Source organism: Neocloeon triangulifer, unplaced genomic scaffold (genome assembly GCF_031216515.1).
Source record: "Neocloeon triangulifer isolate White Clay Creek 2 clone unplaced genomic scaffold, ASM3121651v1 ptg000004l, whole genome shotgun sequence".
NCBI lineage: Eukaryota > Metazoa > Arthropoda > Insecta > Ephemeroptera > Baetidae > Neocloeon > Neocloeon triangulifer.
Genome location: NW_026775547.1, coordinates 974,928 through 989,492, shown reverse-complemented (window position 1 = coordinate 989,492; position 14,565 = coordinate 974,928). Strand labels below are relative to the sequence as shown.

At 37.8% G+C, this 14,565-nt stretch overlaps 2 protein-coding genes across 3 annotated transcripts in view; both read right to left on the bottom strand.

Annotated features, from left to right (window-relative positions):
* LOC132193636 (uncharacterized) overlaps positions 1–14,565 on the bottom strand; it is a 142,050-nt gene that overhangs the window by 5,175 nt on the left and 122,310 nt on the right. For both annotated transcript variants that reach the window (XM_059614419.1, XM_059614420.1), the window contains exon 4: positions 13,141–13,346. In XM_059614419.1, coding sequence (XP_059470402.1) covers positions 13,141–13,346 — 206 coding nt within the window. The remainder of the gene's footprint in view (positions 1–13,140; positions 13,347–14,565) is intronic.
* The window catches only part of LOC132193642 (poly [ADP-ribose] polymerase tankyrase-1-like), a 161,079-nt gene that overhangs the window by 33,462 nt on the left and 113,052 nt on the right, over positions 1–14,565 (bottom strand). The gene's annotated exons all lie outside the window — the stretch shown is intronic.

Below are 14,565 nucleotides of genomic sequence, written 5' to 3'. Positions count from 1 at the left end.
AGACGATTCTATGAACAATAAATACACCCAATCTAAATCATCAACCTTTTTGAGATTCGACAAAACTTGCGCAGGCAAGGCACATCTGCCTATCGAGAGAACTCCATCAACGCCTTATTGTCAGATTCATTTGCACCACCAGGATTTCAATCAGAGTCCTCTAGGGTGAAATTTTACGCAAATTAAATTGCAAACTTCATTTGTTGTAGCGTAAAGCGGCTGTCTCGCCCAACAAGTAAAACCCCTTGAGTAATTGTCACCGAAAGGCCAACTTTTGAACTTAGTAATTTGATTTATACAAATTATGTCTCAACGGCTCCCCAACATCAAAGGCTCGCTCGCATTCAAAGACAAATAACCGGTAAACCAAAGGGCGAGACAAAAAGCAGCGTTCGCTTTTCACTTTCGGGTCGCGCTACTATTTTCGTGCGCGCGTTTTCTCCGTCGGGACGCTTTTTTCATGCCTTATTTTGTACGGCCGTCGCTCCTCCGGGAATATATCCCTTTTTTATTTTGTGTATCACCTCTCCCGCTCTCTCGGCAAGGAAGTGAGAAAAAGAGAGGGCAAAACCAACATACTTATAGAACGTCGGCGTGCAAGGGGATGACACTCTTTCCCGCAACCGGCAGGGGATGTTTGTTAATGTACCGCATGCAGAGGCCTCCACTTAAATTTGAATTTTGAGCACATTTCTTCCCGAAGGACTTTCCCTCTGCAACTTTTATTGATTCCGCCAATCCCTAGAACGTTTCAGCTGTACGTGTTGCGGCCATCGAAAAAGACCCACCCCGCAATATCAGGAGATAAAAATAAAAAACAGGATCGAGTTCGAATAAAATTTTACTACCGTTAGATAAATTCTTACTCTCTCGGCCGAGAATGCGTTTTTCCGGCGTCTCTCTGTTAATTTTCCTTTCTCTCGTCGTTGATTCACTCCCATTGACCTTTCTTTCTTTCTTTTCCTCGACAAAAGCAGCAATTCAATTACCGCAGCCTCCAGCTTAAAGCCAAGGATTTTCTTTCGTAATATACAGTTTTCCTTTTCCGATACTTTTTTTTCAACCCTCTTTCAAATTAATTCTCCCCCTGCCCGGCGAGGAAATTTACAATGGCTCTCCAAAAAACTTTGAGTAAAACTTTTACACCCTTCTAATTAAACATAAATAAGCTTCCACCAGTTGCTCGGAGATCGTGTCCACTGCCGGTACCGCCTTCGTAAAAAATTATACAACTCGTTCTTGTTGCACCGTCCGAGCTCGATTTATCATCCAGCTGTGCGAAACAAAGTGAGAAACAACTAAGTTTGACGCCGGCAAATTATTAACGAGTCCAAGCTGTGCACCGGCCTGGACTTCTTTCGCTCCGGCCCGGCTTTTTCCCGGGAAAGCTGGTGCGGAATATTTGATTTTCTGCAGATCATTTGCTCGCTTCCTGCATCGGTAACAGGTCCTGCGGGAAATCTTAAATGTGTTTTTCCCTGCCGTTAGGTAGAGAGGTAGGCGTGCAGCCAGGGAAATTTTCCTCTCCCGGCGTTAAAATGCAGCTTTTGCGGGGAGAGAGCCGGAAAAAGGAGAAAAGAAAGAGAGAAAGCAAAACGTCGGCGGAAAAATGACTTTTGTCACCTCGTCATCTGGTGCTCTCTCGGTCGCAACCCCGAGGGGGAGAGGGTGTGTTTCCTCTCGCAGGAAATCGGCAGGAGCAACCCCTTCACAGAACATCTTGCGGGTGAAGCATTCTTGGAAAATATAATTTCGCAAGCAAGAGGAATTTATTTTGTGAGACGATAGATTTTTTATATATTATTCCTTTTTTCGTCAGTCTCTCTCTCTCGTTATTTTTTACGAGGAAGGGCAAGGTGAGGACGTGATTTACTCGCCGGCGAAATGAGATCTTTTTTCCATTTTCGCGCAACCCGCCGTGCAAAAAGGCTCTGAATAATGCGGATTAGGCTTTCACATGCCTGTTTCCAGGTGCGTAATGCTGCGCAGGGATTCTTTACGACGACCAGCGTTATTATAATGGGACTGCACAAACACACACAGAGAGCGCACAATTTTTTATCACCTGCGCGCCGAACAGTTATTCTCGGCAGCAGCAGCCTCAGATGGAAAGAGCGAGCGCGCGTGCTGGATACGTAATTATATAAACGACCTGGCCGAAAGGTACACAAGTACAAAACATATGCATGCGGCATCAGAACATCTGTCTGCCGCGTTCCTGACATATCAGCTGCTCTTTAAGTGCGCAGATGAATGGGTGCGGAAAAAAAATGCTGCATTGAGAAACATAAAAAAAAGAGAGTGAAAAGAAATAAGAGATGGTTTTGATAATATACTTAAAAAATTAAAAAAAGTATATGTTGTTAAAAATTATTATACGAATAATTGTTTTAATAATGCATGGTGCATGGTGATGAATTTGCCATTATTTTCTGAAGATAAAAATTGGAAATGAATTAAACATCAACCACTTAGTTCCGTTAAGAGAAAAAATTTAACCACACTAGTCAAATTTTTGTGCTTATATTAGTTTTAAGAGCATTATTTTTTCCCGCTTAGTTTTAGAATTCCAGTCTTAAGTACTTTTGAAAAGAAAGTATATATTCATCTAAATACATTAATTTTTTTTTATTAATTTAAAAAACAAAATATTTAATTTAAATAATTATAAATACTCTAACTGTTGGAAAACTTAGGAAATTATTAAGAGTAAAATTTTGTTATTTAGTTGCAAATTGTGTTTATTGATATATCACAAAGGCAATTGCTGCCCATAACGGGATACATCATTCATACATTCAAAATTATTTATTTTGCTATTTATTTAGCATCAAATGATAACTAGTTTTTATGTTACTTAAATTGCATAATTTTTATTTTGGTCTTAATTTTATTTGATGAAGAGACAAAATATTTGACTTCAATGGATTAGAGGTTTGGAAAATTCAATATAATTCATAGACTTGAATGACCAAATTCGGAGGAATTTGAAGGTTTACATTATTGATTTTTCCTCTTCTTAAAAAGTAAAAATATTTAAAAAAAATTAATTGCAACTTTCCATCAGCGATGTTGCATTGAACTGTCCGATGCAAAATTCCAACAAATGTGCTTTCACATTGAAAAAGTCAATCGGCAGCCCGACAAAGAGCCCATATGTATTATCCCATATAGGGTGTGAATAGTGCTTAATTTGCATCTCAAACGAGTCGGGCTTCTATAGTATATCCTATATCATGTGCCGAACGAGGACGCGCAATTGCAGCTCTTCTTTCACTATATCAATCAATCACGGTCCGGCAGCATTGTGCTGGCGGGTGCACACAAGTGCCAACTTCACACTCGGCAGCAGTGATTTGCATACGCCACATAATGGCACGGCCGGCAGGCAGGCGAGAGCCAGATGCTGTTGGGATCCATCAGCCGACAAAGACAATGGCCGCGCAATTAAATTCCTGTGCGCGCACTTTCGTGAAATGCAAAAGCAGAGTAGGTCGCAGAGCAGCTGGACCAGTATATATACAATAAGGAGAACACACGATTTTGATGGATGATGGCGTATATTAGGAGACGGCCCGCCGAACAATACATTGATGGATGGAGCTAGCGCCGTATTTCTTTGTGTGGATTATGGAATGTATATCTTTTGCGCTAAGAAATCGGCTGCAGATATGAATGCGCGCGCCAAATATATAATGACGCAGGGAATTTTATCCCCGGCCAGATTGGCGAGATAAATCGCTTCTGACACTTTGTAAAAGAGACGAGAAAATCCCCATTCGCACCTCCGCGCAGTGCTTAAATATAAAAAAGCCTCTCGGGCGATCAACGCCTTTTTTGGGCGAGAGGAAAAGTTTGAATCATCACATGTGCCGGTCGACAAGGAAAACTTGCTCCGCATATATAGTGAGGTGCGCTTTTTCTGTGTAGATTTTTTCAACAAGGGCCGACCAAACTATTTTTGGATAAATTTAAGGAGGAAAAACTAAGCAATTTCAGAAAAAAATGTCCAATTTTAATTAACTTTTAAGTGTTTAAAAAAGTAAATCAATATTTTATTCTTCCTTATTTGCTCAGAGATTCATTTTGACTTTTTTTAATCTTTGCGATTTTGAACTTCAGGATAAAAAATAAAAAAAAAAAAAAAATTATGTTAGACTAAAACGACCCATTTCAAAGAAATTTTTAGCAATTATTCCTTTTGTCTTTGAATTATTTTATAAATGATTTTTTTACGGATTTATAACATTTCATAAAATTTATGTTGAAAAGCATAGAAATCACGAGGATTTTTTTATTAATTGACTTTCAAATTAAATATTCTTTGATAATCAGTGCAGCGGTCAAGTTTTTGAGCAAAAATAAAACATATCTTGGAATTGATTTTACTCAAAGAATTTTTCAAGCTTTAATGCAAATCATTTTATCTTTCAGCACGATTTTTTAGTCAGTTCATTTATCAGGCTCTCTTTCCTGAATTTTCTCTCCGGCAGTCATTCTTCTTCGTTTCTTCCACAATTATTAATATTTCAGCGCGAGCAAAGTTGAGTTGTGTTTAATCGTTTCCCCGAGAGCATTAGCTCTATCTTGCCGAGAGAATATTTTATTCAAGGCGGTGCAGACGGAAAATCACGCCGAGAATAAGGAACAGGTACTTGAGAGAGAGAGAACGGAATACATTTACAAAGCTACGTTTGAAATTCAACTTGCTCGGCAAACTTGGCCCGAAGCGAAACTAGGTTTTGCGAAGAAATAAAATTCAGCAGAGACGAAATCTTGGGAAAGTGAACGCGGTTGACAAGCTCATGGCGGTAATGAAAGGTGCCCGTACGCCAATTAGTCATTTTTTTTCATTTATCCGCGGGATCGTGAGTCAGTCGGTCGCGTTATTTTGTGCAAGAATATATAACAATCGACTAGCCAGTTTGTTGTTGAGAGACGGAGGGAAATCGTTAGTTAGCAAGTTGCACACGGGGCCCTTGTGCAATCCACGATACAAAACGAGAGCTGCTGAAATAAACGTTCATAAATGCTCTCGAGAGCGGATGGATGCAGAGATAAAACGCCGCGAAATGGTTTTGAGAAAGAGCCGCGGCTGTGGAAATCACGAATCGTAATGGGCGTTGCGGAGCATGGAAACTGCATAGCAAGCTCGTATATATTATTGCCATTCATTTCATAGAGTTAATATATACGATGGGGATAATCACAGGCGTATTCCGCTCACGTCCGAGAGGCAAAGAACCGGAAATCGTTTGTTATTATTGGATGTTACGGGTTTAAATGGATGGGGAATTAAAAGGTTTTTTGCTATTAAAGAATATTGATAAAGAAATGTTAATTTAAAGACACAAAATTAAAATTTTTTATTTTAATTTCTAATGAAATAAGGAATTTAAAAGACTCGTTAAAAGCAACATTGTAATTCATGTTCATGATTTTATCAATTAATTTGAATTACCATGAGCCCGACAAGGTAATTTAAAAATAAGAAATTAAAATAATGTTTAATAAAACAGACTCTTTTTAAAAAACAAAACAATATTTGCTGTTTTATTGAAAAGAGAACAAATTTGTAATAAGATTGTTATGTTAATCATGTGTTTAATGCATAATAAATTATAAACTATATTGTTTATAAATCATTTACAATTATATATAATTATATTAAATTATAATAAAAAAAGAAATTGTTTATTTTTTAGTACTTCACTGGTTCGTATGGCTGGAACCGAGCTAAACTGGAAATTACCTGTTCGGTTTAAACATAGAGCAAAATATCAAACAGTCGTAACTCACCATGTTGTTTTTTGGACGCGAAAATTTAATACTGTAGACGGTGTGCAAATATATACGTACGAGATACGAGCATATCAGTTTGAATCGGAATGAGAATTTATATTATATTTGTCAACGCCAGCAAGCGTGCCTCGCTAATTCGCAATAATTCGCGCACCATTTGCTCTTATATTGAAGACAAGGAAACTCGGTGCGGATTTGGTTCGCGCGTCGTCTGAAGAAACTTCATCGACGATTCAAGAGAGGGGCTTAATCGTGGCAAAAACTTTTGTAATTAGTTCTGTCGACGTCTTACTTACGCGAGTTCAAATTAACAAAACGCGCGAGCGTGGGTGTGTTTCGGAAAAGGAGCAAAACCGCAGCAGCCTCGGAAGCCGCCGCGAGATAAAAAGACTTTAGGCTTGAGAAAGTGGCGAACAAGCTCAGCTGCTACATTAATCAAAATTTCATTAATTAAAAGCGGCAGAGTCTCGTAGGGACTGAATTCAATTTGGAGACGTGTGGATTTGATATGAAATGTAATCAGAATTCCAAAGCTTTAATTATTTATTAAAGAGATTCACTGTTAAAAGATTACAAATTTTATTTATTATTTGCTTTAAAAAAATGCTGATTCGTTACTGTTTAAAAACAATTTCTAAAAAATCCTTTAAAAACGTCAAGAAAATGATTTAATTCTGTAAGACGAAATGAAGTTCCTATTTTATTTGAAATTTTGTAGAAACGAATGTCCGTAATTTCATTTTACTTCCATAGAATGAATTGATCTGGGACTTAAAGAACTAAAATTTAGCATAAAAATTCGCCTTTTTTCACCAGCTTGTAGCACGGGTTGCATGAATTCCATTTTTGTTTTTTAACTTTTAACAAATAAATTCAATAATATTTATCAATATATTTTCTTTTTAAATTAATTTTCCATAAAAGATTCAATTTTCAATTGGCCACTGGTTTTTATAGCGTTAAATTTTGAAAAATGGCTTAATTTGATCCTCTCTCATCACTCACCAGTTTCAAAAGATTAGGCATACATTTTTAACTTTCATGTTCCGAGGGTTGCGTACTTCACAAGTTATATACGCGGTGAAAATTTCCACATTATGAGGAAAAAAACGCCTTTCATGAGCCTGCACCGTGTATAATGTGCACATGCATATGCAAGCCTTGTTTTCTCGAGTGGTTCGTGCGCGGCGTGTTTGCGTTTGCGTGAAATAAAAGCGGCAATGCACGCAGCGAGTGTGATTATTCAAGTGCGCTTCTCTCGTCTCTCTGTGCTGCGAGTACATGCAGCGAATTATAGACTGAATTTTTTTTGTTCGCACAGAGAAAGCGGCGCGCACTCCCTCCGAACGATAACACACAACTCCGTGTGTGTTATTATTAAGAGCGCCGTGATAACACACACGTGGCATTTTTCATCAAACGCCGCGTGGAAAAAAAATGGCTTTTTCATAAAACATCAGACGAAATTACACGCGCAAAAAGCATTATTTCGGAAGGGTGCTGCAGTTCACCAGGCTTTTGCAAAAAATTAAAAAAAAAAAGCTCTGAGCGAGCACAATGGTCTCTCTCCCTTTCTCCACTCTCGCAACCCTTTTATCGCGGTGAAATATATTATATTGTTACGCGCCGCGATTTTCGTTCCATAAAAATGAGGGTAAATGTATCGAAAGTAATGCGGATTTGCGAAAAGTGTGTTTCGCAGAGCACGACCGAAACACCACCGCTCGTAAACATTTCGACTCGGGTAGACCGCGAAAATCTGATTCATTTAGGGCTTACTTTTTTATATACGTCTGAGAGGAAAATGATGAACGGCCCTTTATTTTTCGCACAAATGGAACTTTTAATCTAAAAATGATGAATTCTTCCTGTTCATTAAAACGCATTAAAATTTCCATTTCACTGAATTATTAACAACGAGCTTTTTGAATTATCATTTTCTGGTGAAAGAGCTAGTTTTGTTTTAATTCAACCAAACTTTACCCTTCGCGTATTGTGAAATTATGATTTTAAACATGTGACACCAAAATAATGACTTTTTATTCCGTTTTTAGAGAATTTTATTTTATTCTTTTTTGTCGCAGAATTTGAATATATTCTATTGTTTCTCTTTGGCAATAACCAATGTTTTTGGAAAAAATTATTGCAAACTTCAAGCAAATAAATTGTTATTTAATTTCAATTTACCGACTCAGCTTTGATGAACACCCATAAAATCGCTATTGATAATAAAATGGTTATAAATTTAGATTATAAAAGAATTAAGAATTAATTAATTTAATGGTGGAAATTGAGTTTAAAAGAACTCGTTTTTTAAAAACACAGAACCGTAAAGCACTTGTAGCGAACTTTTGAATGAATTTCACACAACCAGCATTATATATATTTTTTTAACTTTAAATTGACCTTAGCAGTAAATTAATGCCAAGGATTTTAATTTTGGCCATACACGGGCCGATGGACAAACAAGAATGCGGGGATTCTTTCTCAAGAGCAAATAGAGTAACGTGTACACGTCTGGTCAGCTGTTTTCCGCGCAAACACCGCGGTGCGTACATTTATTTATTTATCTATCAGCAGCCGGTTTGGCGTCGTCACGCTCGGCCTTGCGTCGAATGCAACCCGCATGGCACACCTGCCTGCACACCTTCGCTGAGCCGCATCCCGTGCCGAGTGATTAGAGGCTAAGGTCGCGCAATCAACAAGGTCGTGAAACAAAACCCGGAGCAGCAAAAAGCCGCTGTAGCAAATCGCGCTCCAAATTGCACCAAGATTTCGTCCGTCGATAAAGCGCCCTGTTGTTTCCATTCCGGGAAATGCTGGCTGGGTGTAATTTGATAGCGAGAGATGCCGCACGTATATAAGCTGCTTTGAATGCGGATTAAATTGAATTCGCGTGAAGTCACGGCGTGCGAGGAAATTGAAGGCAATTACCGCAGGATTTTCAAAACACAAGAGAGATTTAATCGGAATTGCGCACGTTCAACAGCCTCTTTGTTTGTAACTTTCAATTGACTGCAAAGAGACATGATCATCTTTGTAACAACGTTTTGCTCAAGTAATCCGCACAAAGCGTCACAGGTTTCGTCTCGGTAATTAGGATCCAAACATGAGCTCAAGTAGTGCATTTGATTAATTGGATCCCTGCGGCTACACAAATCCGCAAATCCAACAGACGTGAAATGTCGCATGGCTGCTCATGTTTTGTTTGTTAACAAACAAAATAGAAACTGTTCAGAGATTAAAAGATTTCAAAAATATAATTGATGAAAATCTTTCATTGAAAAGAAATTAAATTGAATTACAAATTTCCAAATCCGATTGAATTTTATATAAAAAAAGAAATTGATCAGATATTTTCCGTGTATAAGAATTATTTTCAAATTTTTATTTATTCAATTTTTACAGAAAGATCTTTCAACTTGTCAATCAGGCTCTCAACAATTGAATGCTTTATTGTTAACTGCGTCAAATGGTATCAATATTTGAGTGCTTTAGTTTCTTCTAAGAGGAAGTAAGTTAATTAGAAGATAAACCTGTTTATTTGTTTGTTTTGGAAACTTTTTCAATTTGCTGATAATCAAAGGAATATTGCAACGAAAAAAATTTACTACAATATAAGAAAGTTATGTTCTTTTTGGCGACTTGAAACTTGTGTTAGCCGAAGTTGACTCCGGAAATATGGATCTTCGGCGTTCGAAAGACGTGTGAGTCGGGGAAAAGTTTTGCCTTATCAGCAGCCCAAGCGAGTTGAGCCGCGACGGAGCGCATAAAACACGAACAAAGCCTTTTAGGCGCAGAGTTATGCGCCCTGTTTTGTCGGCGAACAACCGACTCTCTGGAGGGCGAAATGCGCAATGCAGATTGAGCCTCGGTTGCGCCCGGGTGTGTTATTAGTTCTGGTTTCTTGGGACTTTCGAGCTCATTTGCGAGATAATTGAGAAATTCTGAGTTAGTCTCGCGAGCTAGAGCAGCACCCACGCCCACAGACAGAGATATGTGGAGCAGCACAATGGGAATGAGAGGAGACGACGTATGTGTACATTTTAAACTCGCTCCGTGTTTGAACAATGGGCAGCGCACGGAATAGAAAGGGTAAATATTTGCCCAGTTCAGCAGCCCGACGGAGGTTGGTATTTAATGCAAAATTAAATACCTTGGCGGACGCAAGACAATGTTCATATTTGATGGCAGTGCGTGCATTCACCCGATATTTTTTCTGGCGTTTGAATGCAGAGAAATCTGAAATGCAATAAATTTGCCAACCGATTTGATTGTTTTAAGATTGCGCAGTGTTATTCAGATAAAATTGTGCAAACAATTTTAAGTAATTGCTAGAATACTATTGTAGGATGATTCAAATTTTTTAAGGAAATAAGATAATAAATTTATTTTGTCGTCCTTCACAGCCTACACTATTAAAATGTTCAAAATTGATTTTGAAACAAATAATTGTTGCATAATTAAAATTACATAACAATATAGAAGGCTGAAGGCTATTCATTGATAATTGAACATATGAAACAGAATTAATGGAACTAATTTAATTATTTAGCCATTGGACTATAATTTATAATTAACAAGTAAATATTAACATATAAAGGGTTAAATTGTAATAATACCAACAGTTCTTGATAAATTCATCCATACAGAACTACCAACCTAAAATAACAAATTAATAGTCCTCTTAGTAAAGGGTTCAGAGACCGAAAGTCATCATTTCCAGTCTATAATTTATAATTTCATTTCGAATAGTTCCACTCGAATTGTTGGAATTTGCGTGGCCAAAGCTGGGAACAATGGCGAGGATGAAATTCAATATTCAGGTTAAAAGCCAATTTCAGCGGAGAGCAACTTTTCCGAATGCTTTTCTCGTTTCCCGCGACCGCACCGCTCTCTCGACATTATTCGCATCACACACTCAGCTCTGCGCAGGAAAAGCCTCTCTTCTGCTCTCTGACGTTCAAATTATTCTGAGCCCGTGCGCGCACCGTGTGTTTTCCTTTTTTTAATTAAAAATATAAAAAAAAGCGGCGAGGAGAGCAAGAGGACGAGACACCGCAGCCGCGTGTTTTCCTAACCGACTGCACGGCTGGATAATCAAATTTATCGTATTTGCCGAACGCAAATGTTTGCTTTGAATTTGTTGGCCGGGAATTGTTTTTCAGCCGCCTGAACTTTTCTCTCGCTCTCGTCCGTTTCGCACGTGGACGTGTGTTTGAGGAAGAAAATTAAACATCGGAATTATACGCCGTTTCATGACTGCCAGAGCACGCGCCGCACAGAGAACGAATTTTTTGTTCGTTTTTCACCTAGTTTGCGAGAGAGAGAAAGAGAAAGAGGCGTGCGAATTCAGTTCCCAGAGAGATACCCTCGTGCACCGAAAACAAACACGCAAAGTGACACGCACACATCATAATTTGAACGTCAAAATAAAAGTAGTTGTGATGGTATTCAAGATTGATGTTTGAGAAAAAAAGGAAAATTTTATTATTTTATCTTAATCAAAGGATTGAAAGGATCTCGCTAGAAAAGCTTTTTGTTCTTGAATTTGAAAGAATATAAAATTTCCTTGAGACCTGAGACTGAAATCAAAATCGCAGTCAAAAAATTTTTGCTCTTAAAGGTTCGAAAGGTTAATCGAAAGTTCACTTTTTCCTCCCAAATCAATTGAGTTTTAATAAGGAAATGTAATCAATCTTTTAAAATGACGTATGTATAAGGTAGAATTTAGGGATTTACCAAAAAGACAGACCTCAAATTTTAAGTGATTACTTTTAACCTTCTCATGGACTCCCCTATTTCAACTTTCAACCTTACAAATGCAAATGTTTCGACTTTTGACCAGGATTTCAATAGTAAAAATATGAATTTTGCTTTTACTTATTTCAAGAATAATAATCAATACTGAAGTTAAGATTCAACTTATATTCATTGTTAAAGTTAATTTGATTCTATAAAAAAATTTAATTAATAAAAAAGGAGACATGATTTTTTTTGTATCATTTCTGGTGATTACAAAAATAGGCTGAAGTTGAGGCGTTTTTAACAAAGCATTTCGGTGTAAACCGTTGTTTCTTTTTTCCTTTTTCCCACGCTTTTTGTTACAGTCCAATTCCATTTGGCCAATGCTGGCCCCAGACTACCCGTACGTTTCAGCTTATTTTTTTTTCACATTATACTTTCACTGGTGCAATGCCGCGGCCAAACGCACCAGAAAACCTGGCTCTCGGATGGGAACTTCTCATGATTCATCCGCGTTTTCTAATTTGCCAGTCCTAATTAGCAAGCGCGTTTTCCAGGAATGAGTTGAATTGAAGCCTCGACGCGGTGGTCGGAGTCAATTAGACGCAGGAGATGATTATTAGATTAAACACATTCACGCTGGCGAAATTCATTAGTGCGGTCATCTCTGGTGTAGTCAATTGTCAATTAAAACGGCCGCTGAATCAGCAGAAACGAGACGCCTAATGAACGCACGATTACCAAAAAGCAAACCGGCAGCAACGCCCGAAACCGATCAATTCTCTTTCGCTCTCTCTCCGGCAACAACAACATCCACCGTATTTGGTTTCTCTGCGAAAAGAGCTTCTCTCCGAAAGAGATTTTTTTTTCATCGGCAGTCACGCGGGAAAAAGCGGCTTACTGGAATTAGCAAAAAAATCCTTTACTAATGAGGCGGGAAAATTTTTTCGCACGGGATGATATTGCAAATTTAGTTTTTGTTTGAAAATTTTAATTTTTTCCCTCTATCGACGGCAACCTGGACGATCGGGCCTGCCGTAATTATCTTTTGTTTGAACACGTGGCGCGTTCACCATCAATATTGACTCTCGCCCTATATTGCATTAGGCAAAGAAGAAAAATCGTTTCGAAATTGCTACGAAGTACGAGAGAGGAAATTAAAGGGGAGCGCGAGCAAGCATTCAGCTTTTTAGTTATAAATTATAATTTACGATTGGTGTATATTGAATCCGAGTGAAAATTTTACGGCCTCCTCTGTGCGCAATTTAATAAAAGGCAAAGGGAGATTCAGCAAGTTTTGTTTTATAGGCGGTTCCGCAAATTGCCGCCGTAATAATTCTTCTTAATTAAAGCGGAGAGAACGGAAGATATAACGAGCATAATAAAAATTGAATAATCTCATTAGACGGAAACAATTCTCTCTCGTCCGAAAAAGGCAAGGTTGTTGCAGCAGCCTTGCACGCTTTTCTCGCCTTGATCGCAACAAACAAAAATAATTAGAGCTCTAAGTACGGCAATTATCACGCTCGACTGAAGCCGAAGAAAGTTGCGCGGGTAAACAAGTGAGACTAGCTAAGGGTTAAGTGCGCTTACCTATCATGAGGAGCGATATGGTGAGGTGTTCTCGGCCCGATGCTCGCATGGCACCCAACACCGTGCCCACCACGGCACAGCAAACACCGACGAAGGCGATTAGAACAATAAACCATCTGATTGATGCAGCCTGTGTGAGGGCCAGCCCGCAACAAGACTTCGGTTCTTCCGACAGGTGGGATGCTCGACCCGAACCACCTCGACATCTGAAACAATCAAAATTACATTTTAATTTTTTTTGTATACACCTACAAGTATAATGACACAATTAAAATTAGATTCTTTATAGCACAGTGATTACAACTTTTTAATTAATTCAAATGAAGATTCGAAATGTTTTAAAGTTTTTTATTGTTTTACTATTTATTGCTAAATTTTTGCAATGCTTTAAATTTAAACAAGCAATGAAGAAAACTCAAATTTTCTAAGTCAAACTTTGAATAGCAAAAATAAACTTACGTTCAAAATTTAATACAAATTTTAATAGTTGCATTTATTTTTTGTTGTAATTTTTTTAAATTTTTATTCTTTATTTCAAATAAATAAATTTAAAAATTTAATTAAAATATAGTTACAGAATAATTTGTTAAATTAGCTTCAAAATTTTGTTCAATATTATGATATTATCTTTTCTGTACTAAATCGGATTGCAATATAAATTAAAACTAATGGTAACCTTTTGTTTGTAGAAATGCACTTATTCTTTATCTATGCAGTGGCACATTTTATTATTAGATACACATATTCGTCTAGAAATCAAATTATGAAATTTTTCAAAGCATGAGAATTGCTGTAATTACAGATAATTGTCTTAAATTGCAATTTGCAACGGTTAGTATAATTATATTTTCCATCGCTTCAATTTGTAATTTTAAAAAATAATTTTATTTTGCCAAGTGAATCATGTAAACGGACAGCGTTGTGTAACTAGTCGTCATGACAATAATTCAAGAGGAAGTAAAGCCAGGTACTGAGGATGTTACACCCAAAACGTGACGCGCTGATAATTTCCATTTCGTTTTTTTTTTGTCTCCTCTCGTCTCATTATCTGTAGCTGACGATCGGCAAAAGCGAGAGTGCAAATAAATAATAATAAAACCCAGCACGCGGATTTACTCGTCCATTTCCAAACACCGGATGCTCACGTAGGTGATTATTATTTTCCTCCCGCCTTATCACGGCTCTTTGTTATTGTCCGTCTATCTCTCTCTCCGACACATAATATGGATGCAAATGGCATCGGCCGCGGCGAGATTTACATCGGTGTCCGTCTGGACGAGGACGACAATGACCTTTTATGGTAATGCCACCCGCAATTTGGGAGGCAAATTGATCCCTGGCGCACCCATTAAGCGGAGATGGACTCGTTTTGCAGCGTTAGAGGTCACAAGAGGGTCTGTGTCAACCGGCGGCCACTCAAATGGA